This window comes from Accipiter gentilis, chromosome 22 (assembly GCF_929443795.1).
Source record: "Accipiter gentilis chromosome 22, bAccGen1.1, whole genome shotgun sequence".
Classification (NCBI taxonomy): domain Eukaryota; kingdom Metazoa; phylum Chordata; class Aves; order Accipitriformes; family Accipitridae; genus Astur; species Astur gentilis.
In genome coordinates, this window is record NC_064901.1 from 15,359,249 (window position 1) to 15,367,591 (window position 8,343).

Sequence of the window (8,343 nt, forward strand, 5' to 3'; positions counted from 1 at the left end):
ACAAAATACCAAACAGCCGCTCCACCAAAGCGGAGCAGTACCACTAACAAGCCAGACCTGAGATGTGGGAAATCTGTTACCGCTTCAACATCCCACTTCAGCCTCACCCAAAACACACGTAGGCTCTCCTTGAGGGGGAAGGAGCTGTGCAGGAACACAGGGCACACAAGGAGCGACAGCCAATCCAAGGTTTAAGCTACACTGATCAGAAAGAAGTTTGCAGGAACAGACTGAGCAACTCAAGATGGGAAGACCCCGTAAGAGACAAAGAGGGTTAGAGGCCACACCAGGTATTCGCACCCACACAGTTGCAGGGCTGACCCGCTTAATCAGTGAGGAACGATGAAGGGATGCCTGAGCGCAGTGGGTACCTCAAGGGTCAAGAGGGAAGTATCTGCATTTGAGTGGTTGTCTAAAACCGGGCCCTCAATCTTTGCAAGTAAAACCAGCTCCACTGTCAGTTTCTTGAAAAAACTTGGGGTTTATTGATTTAAACTGCAAACAGTCGTTACAAAAGAGATTCTCTTTTAAATAAACTCACACAGAGAGGAAGAAAAAGCAATGTAGTGAACAGTAACAGGGGAAAAAAAAAAAATTACATTCATTATTCTCTTTGTGCCAGTCCCATTCACCTCAGCAAGGAAAACTCCAAACTTGGAATACAGAAACGCAAAGACAAACTGTATTTGGAATGTCTTCAGATAGGCACTTTTGAGCCCAAGGCTTTTCTCCTTGAAGAATCTATACAAAAAGAGGAAGAAAAAGGTCTTCCTTCCACGCTGTCTCGCAACAGAGCTCAGGTATGTACATTCTAAAGCCCAGGTAGGCAAGACCCAGAGGAGGGGAAGAGAAGAAGAAAGGCAAAGAAGCACATTAACTCAATTTGCAGTCCAACACAAAAAAAAAAAGGGGTGGGGGAAATTCTAAAATAAATAATCCAAACACAGTTTTTGCATTTTTTTAAATTAATTTTTCATTTTTTAAAATAAAATAACCAAAAAAGTGTAAAGTTACAAAAAATGTCATTGTAGTATAATATATTAAACTGTGGGGAAAAAAGGAAAAAAGACACTTCACAATCTTAAGATTAATATGGAAGATCATAATTTAAACATAAAAGAATATATTCTATGGATTCATCATCCCGATAAATATGAACAAAATTAACAAAAAAGCATAGGTTTCGGCAATAAATACGTTTTGATAAGTTAAATAAGCTTTTTTATATTGTTGTGCAGTGACAAGCAAAATTTGCTCTCCAATTTCTGAAAAGTTATACAAAATTAAAAACCCAGAAAAAAATAATAAAAAGCTTGGCGTGAGTGCTCTAAGATAGGTCTAAAGTACTCTAGAGCAAAACCATTAAAGCTATGTCTACTGGAACTTTGTTTACACGAACTTGTGTGTATGTGTGTGTGTGTGTGTGGAATGACTTCTGTTGGCCCCACCCCCTCTATTTCTTTATTTGTTTTAAGATGTCACATGAATACACGGGGAACTTTTAGCACCAAAATCAAGTCTCTCATAGTCCATCTGGTTTTTGTTTTCTTTTTTGTTTCCTTCCTCCCAGTCAAAGTCCCACTCATGTTACAATCTTTGTCCGTTCTCAGCTTTTCTTCCCGCAGACCTGAGCGGATCCAGGCAAGATTAGTCTTTAAGGGGAGGGGAGAAAGAGGACTGGATGTTAACGCTCGCCCACATGCCTGCAGCCTAGCGGAAACTGGCCAGTCAGGAAGGGACTGGGAGAGGGCGATGCAGTACATGGCCAGTGGAGGGAGCTGGATCCGGACATTTCCTGCACATCTGGAAGTGCACAGAGCTGCTGGTGCCCTCTGCAGCTGGAGAGGTAATACAGTCACAGTGAAAGCATTAAAAGGCACTAATTTTGTAAACGTTATTGCTTTTCATCGTATTTTGGCACTTAAGGTTTAAGCCAGTGGGTCTACGGCAGGCAGGTGGACACGTTAACATCCAGCTCGGACTACTGGGGACAGGGTGGGGGGGAGTTCAGCTTAACATCGTAATAGAGGTGGGGGGGAGCAAGAGGAAAACCCCAGATTAGTCATCGGAGATGGAGAGTCTGCTGAAGATGGGAAGACGTCTTGAGGTGTCCAGGATAGGGGAATCTGAGCCGCTGTGGCTGCTGCTGGAGCTGCTCAGATAGCCCTCCTGGTCAGAGAGGGAGTCCTGAGGACTGGGCGGCGAGTCAAACATGTTGGGGGACTCGGACATGGGCCTGAACAAGAAGGTGGTGGGGGAGCTCCCGCTGGGCACCTGCACCCCCATGCTGGGGGCAAAGAGACTGACCAGCTCCTGGCTGGAGAAGGTGAAAGGGTTGCTGGCGCAGTCAGGCAAGGTGGGGGAGCCCAGCAGGTCGTCGGCGCTCAGCATGGGCGGCGGGGTGATGGAGGTGGGGCTGTCCAGCAGCCCGCTGGCGGCAGCAGTGCTGGGGAAGCCGGCGAAGCTGAAGCTGTGCTGCAGGCGGGGTCTGTCGGCGACGGGGGGCTCCCGGCTCCCCGCCACGGCCCGGCGCTCCTCCGCGTTGTGGATGAAGTGGCAGCGCGGCCCGTAGGGGCAGAAGCCGATGGTGTGGAAAGTGCGGCACAGCTCGGTCTTGTACTTGGGGTGGCGGGTGAGGCTCCGCAGCTCGTGGATGCCGTGGGCGAACTGGCACTTGTCGCCGTACTTGCAGGCGCCGTTCTCCTCGAAGGGGCGGCACAGCTCCGTCTTGTAGCGGCTGGAGTTGACCTGTCCCCCGGGCTGCTTCTGCTGCAGCAGGCGCTCGCCGCCCTCGGAGAAGGAGCGGTCCCGGAAGCGGCTTTCCCGGGGGCCCAGCATGGGAGCCGGCTCCCCTTTCAGGCTGCTGAGGAGCTGGTTCTGGTGAAACTTGGAGTTGGGCAGGGTGACAGAGTGCCTCCTAGGGAAACCCCCGCCGGCCGGGGTGCCCACCGCCTTCCTGTCCAGCAGGCACCCGCTGACACCCGAGGGGCTGTAGTTCAGCATCTTGTTGCTCTGCGGGGAGAAAGCAAGGGCCGGTCACTGCCACCGCCTCCTCCTCCTCCTCCTCCTCCTCCTCCGGCGTCCCCGCGCAGCCCCGGCAGCCTCCCGCGCACCGCACGGCACGGCACGGCGCCCCGCCGCCGGGCGGCGAGCAAGGGAGCCCGGGGAGCGGCGGCCGCCCTGCCCCGACGGTCGTCGTCCGTCCGTGTCCTGTCCCCCCCCCCCCCCCCGCAGCAACATCTGCTTCGGGCCGCTCCGCCCGAGGGCCCCGGGCCGCCCCTCCCCGTCCCCCCGCGCAGCCCCCGGCGGAGGGAAGTAACGAAGCGAGGCAAGCGCCCAGACGCGGGGGAGCCGCCGGCTGCATCCAAAACGGCTCCGAGGCCGGAGCTCTCCTCCGGGAAAGCCCCCCCACCCCCCCTCCCGCTTCGGGGGCCGGCGGCGAGCGGGAAGGGCAGCGCGCAGCGCCGGCGCCCGCCCGCCCCCCCGCAACGCGGCGGCGGCGGCTCCCGCCCAGCCCTCGCAGCCCCGCTCCCCCTCCGGCGGGGCTGGGCGAGAGAAGGGACGGCCGAGCCCCACGGCGAGGGAGCGCGCCCGGCCCCGCGGCAGCGCCGCCGCCCGCCCCGCCGCGCCCGGGCGTGTTGCGGCGCGGCGGCCCCGGGGGCAAGGGAAGGACCCGGCCCCTCCGCCCGGCGCCGCGGCTGAGCCCGCCGGCAGCGCGGGGTGGTGCCCCCCCCACCCCACCCCACCCCGTCCCGTCCCGCCGGAGCGGCCGAGGCGGGAAGCGCGGGCGGCGGCGGCTGGGGACCCCGCGCCCCGCGGCCGCGCTCGGCCCCCGCCCTGCGCCCTCCGGCCCCGGCGCCAAACCTGCTCCCGGCCAGAAAACGGGGCGGGGGGGGAAACAACCGAGCGCGCACCCCAGAGAGAAGCCGAAGAGCCCCGAAGGCGGAGGGAGCAGCCCCCGGCGGCGCCCTTACCTTGCATAAAACTTCGCTCAGGTCGAAGATGGTGGGCGACACCAGGGCTGTGGACATCTTCGGCGAGCGAGGGGGGAAGCGGGTGGGGCAGCGGCACACAGACACGAGGAGTCACGGCGTGGGTCAGGCACAGCCTCCAGCGCCCCGGCTCGCAGCCTCCCCCCGCCGCCGATCCCGCCGCCGCCGCCGCCACCACCACCAGCCCGCCCGGCCGCCGCGCCCGCTCGCCGCTTCCAGCGGGCTCGGGGAAAGCTCAACTTATAAAGTTTCGGACTTAGCCCGGGAGGAGGAGCCGGCGGCGGGAGGAAGGGGAGGAGGAGGAGGAGGGCAGGGTGATTGACACCGCGACTGAATCACCCGCCCGGGCGGGCGGGCCCAGAAAAACTTTCGGGAGGAGGAAGTGGGGGGGGGGAAGGAAGGGGGGGGAGGTGGGGGGGGGGGGTTGCCTGCCCTCCCCCGCTCTGGCGGAGGCAGTTGTGCGGGGGCCGCGCCGGGGCCGCACACCCCCCCCCCCCCCCATACACTTACTCCCCACCCCACCCCCGGTGCGGGGTTCGGCGGCATCTCTTCGCCCCCCCCCCCCCCCCGTACAATACGAGCCCCGACCATCCGTGAGCGGCCGCCGAGCTCCGCGCCGCGTTTCCCGGCTCGGCGGACTCCTCCTTCCCGGCCGGGGGCAGCGCCGGCCTGTCCGCTTGGATTTAAGTTGGTCGGAGCCGTTTTCGCTCGTCCTCGCGGTTTTTTTTTTTTTTTTTGCGAGCTGTCTTTGTGTTGATTCACATCGCTTCCCCCCCCCCGAGCCTTACTCCTTTTTTCCGATTTTTATTGAAACCTGGCAGGCTCCGCGAGGGGAAATAGCTCACATCCACATTAATTTAAATTGTTAAAATATGGGTTTGCCGTTTAAAAGGGTGTTTGATAAATTCTGCCCTTTCTCCCAGTCCCCAGAACTCGAAACTGTAAAACTGAAAAAAAAAAAAAAAAAAAGAAGTAACGTCTCTGAGCAAGTAATGCGTTCCAGATTTTAGTAGGCAAAGTATGATTCATACTGATATTGATATAGCGGGGAGGAGGGGGGGGACGACGGTGGCAGTTTCTGCATTAAAAAAAAAATAATAAAGCAGCAAAACGCTCCAAGGCTTGTCGATACCAGGGTGCCTCAGCGTGAAATCCGCTGCCCCTAAACCTTTAGCCCCAGCTGGGGCAAGGCTCGCCCCAACTGTAACTTTAGTGGGTGTTTCGTCTGAGGCCGAGCGGCGGCATCTGGGCCCGCACCCCCACGCAGGCGGGTGGGCGAGGGGGGGCCCTGCCCCGCCACCGCAGACTCTTCCTCCTGCCCCGCGCTCCGGCTTGGCCGGGGGAAAAGAAATCCCTGCCATGGGCAGCCCAACGCCGACCCGAGGGGCCACCGCACCGAAAACTTCAAGCAAACGATCCACTTCCTCTTCTGTTTGGTTTAGAGTCGCAGAACCTGGACTTTGAGCTGGCGGCTGGTCTTTTTCCCCTCCTTCGGTCTTCAAGAACGGCCAAAATAACCAACCGAGAGAAACGCCCACAGGCTCCGGCTATTCCAGATAGCTCTTTTTTTTATATATATATATATTATTATTATTATTATTATTATTTACTTAAGGCGAGCAATCAGGTTCCTCGAATTTCCTTTTCTTTCTAGTTTCTTTTTTTTTTTCCCCTTGCCTTGGCCAGGAGCGAGGAGTAACCAGGGGAGAGACCAGCCTATTATTTTCTGCAGTTGTTTACTCATTCTGTAGATGGTGCTTGTTCCCAAGACTCTGAGCCTCTCTATAATTAAACCCATTTTAATTGTTAGGTTAGAAACGTCATTTCGGGGACTTTCCAAGAGTTACCGAGAAAGCCAGCCGAGATAACTATTTCGCTACTGAGTCGCTCCCGGCCCGGTTTTCGCCCCGGTTCCTCTCGGCCGGCCACGGCGTGAGGCTGACCGGAGGGCTCAGAGCGGGAGAGCCGGGGGGCCGCAGCCCCGCCGCCAGCACAGCCACCTTCCCCCGCCGCTTTTTGCATTCTTCCCTTGCCCCGTGTGCATTTGTTTCGGAAACTCGGGGTTTAAGGTTGCACATTTCCACGGATCGAGTGGCAAAGGCTGAAGCCGAGGAGGAATTTTTTTCCAGTGATTTAGCTTGGCAAACCCCGACTCCATGGTGGTCTGCTTTGCATTGGCTGCGCACATGCTCAGATCAGGAATTTAGCTGCTCGCCCCACCTCGTGGCTAAAAGTCAGAGCCCTCCGGGCCAGAGTGGGAATTTGTGTGGGCATGAATTCACACCGAGCGGAGGAATGAAAAAATGGGAGCCTTGCACCTCCCACCAGAGCTGTGCCAGAACTTTGATAGATGCAAATGAATAAAGATAGGTAAATGAATAAATGAAAGTCAATTATTAAAGAAAGAAGATTACTGAAAAAGTGAATGAATGCAGTGCCATGCTCCCTAGCCTTCTCATGTGGGTTGGTCCGTCCAGGCCCAACACGTTCCATTTGGGATATTACAGCTGGGCCTGGGAAGCAGGGATAAATGTCCAGGACTTCCCAAGCCCTTCCCAAATCTGTCCTCAGCACAGGAGCAGCTTCTGGAGCATTCTTGTTACCTGGTGCCGGTGCAAGCAGATGCTAAACTTGCCTCAAAATACAGAGGGACGAGGTTCTTCATCGGACCTGTGCACACATTTAACAGAGGAATTAAGAACCGCTTTCCTGAACGAGAGCTGAAATGGGCCGGAATGGCTAGAAAACAGGGAAGAAGCAGGGGGCAGCAAATGAAATTATAAAGGCAGGAGGTTTAAAGGAGTACTTTTTCCAATCATGTGTGTGTGTATAAAACTGTGGGCTCGCTGGCACATGATGCTGTGGAGGTCAAAAGTATAAACGGGGTCAAAAAAGCAATTCGACAAATTTATGGAGGAAAAGTCCCTGGAGGTTTGCTAAAGGCAAAGACAGACCTCTGCGGCACGGTGCTGGACAATGCACAGCAAAAGTATCACTCTCTCATTCTCCCGTTTTTGCCCCTAAGCATTGCCCGCTTTTGGAGGTAAGAGGAAGGCCACAACAGACCTTTGATCTGGCCCAGTTCGGTTACTTCTACATAGTTAGGGTCTACTTTTATGCTTTATACTCTGTCTAACCCTGCTGGGCTTGGAGGTGCTCCTCACAAACTTGGGATTAGCTCTGCAACATCCCATTGTTTGGGCCAGGCAGGAGGAGGTCAGCACTGGGAAGTACCAATGGGCACTATCTTGTCCCCGCGCCGCTGGGCATGGGTTTACACGCTGGCCTCTGCTAAAGGCTGGAGAACAGTCTCACGGGGTGGCTGCACTCCTAGCCCAGTTTAACTCCCCGTCAGGGTAAAAAGAGGTTCCTTTGAGCACCAACTACAAACTGAATCCAAGTGCCAGCTTTGCCACAAATGTGTTTGGTGATGTTACAGCTCCCATAGCAACAGAAGAAGATTGCTATCTTAAGACACCTCCACTTATCTTCACCTGGAGCCGTTCAGCAATAGGAAGCCTGCAGGTCTGCTTGCGTCAGTTAGACTTACTGAGCAAGAGCAGGAGTGCAAAAAAGCCTGAATTGTTGAAAACAAGGCGGGGGTGAGGGTGGTTTGGTTTGTTCCCCCTCCTACCACCCAGTTCCCAAAGTTTCCAGCTAGGAAAGGGAAGTGCTTTCATCACAAGCAAGGTTTTCCCCTGTGAGTTTTGAATGAGTTAGGCATTTCGTTTCCCCGCTCCCATGGGAATCTTCAGGTAAATAGACATGTCTTTTCTGCAGAGGTGCTCCAATGTACGGAGGCTGGGGACGGAAAAAGGGCAAACCTCCTGCCTTTGTTTCTGCTGGGACTGTAAAATGAGTCGAAGCTTTCTGCAGTCGCTGTTCTATTCATATCTTTTGGGTCCAGTGCTATTTTTGTTGGCTGTGCCCCTGGAGGTGGAGATGTGGAAGTGCTTTTCTGCTGGTCTCCGCAAGCAGTTGTAGATGTTTCCTCCATTCCAGGCACCTCCTCAGACGCGGTGGCCTTTCAGGGGGAGCGGGTGGATGTCAGCGTGACCGTTCCCCCCCCTGCCCCTAACTTTCTAATCCCTCCTTTTATTTTGGCCTTGCGCTCCTTCCATGGAACATCTCTGGGTAGCCACTGGGAGGTGTGAATGGCTTGGGATGGAAACCACAGCTTGTAGGTACGCCCTCTGCCAGGCTTTTCTGGCACCCGAGGAAGCCCGGCCTCCGCCTGCTCCCAAGCAAGAGGGATATTACCAGCTGCTCAGTGAGAAAACAAATTTGCAGAGATACAGGAAAGTGTGTTAAGGTGGTGGGAAGCAACGTGAGTGAGATTCCTGGCAGCTCG

At 55.6% G+C, this 8,343-nt stretch overlaps 1 protein-coding gene across 1 annotated transcript; it reads right to left on the minus strand.

Annotated features, from left to right (window-relative positions):
- Positions 1 to 461: 461 nt before the first annotated feature.
- Positions 462 to 4,209, minus strand: ZFP36L1 (ZFP36 ring finger protein like 1). Its single transcript, XM_049825323.1, has 2 exons — positions 3,975 to 4,209; positions 462 to 3,012 (listed from the first exon to the last, which is right to left on the minus strand). Exons 1-2 carry the CDS (start codon positions 4,029 to 4,031, stop codon positions 2,059 to 2,061), a joined length of 1,011 nt encoding a protein of 336 aa, XP_049681280.1. The 5' UTR covers positions 4,032 to 4,209; the 3' UTR covers positions 462 to 2,058.
- Between the last annotated feature and the right edge of the window lie 4,134 nt (positions 4,210 to 8,343).

Excerpts from the sequence above, each read along its gene's own strand:
- ZFP36L1 (XM_049825323.1), bottom strand. The coding sequence starts at position 4,031 with ATGTCCACAGCCCTGGTGTCGCCCACCATCTTCGACCTGAGCGAAGTT. Across the intron at positions 3,013-3,974 it reads TGAGCGAAGTTTTATGCAAG|AGCAACAAGATGCTGAACTA; the intron begins GTAAGGGCGCCG and ends TTCTCCCCGCAG.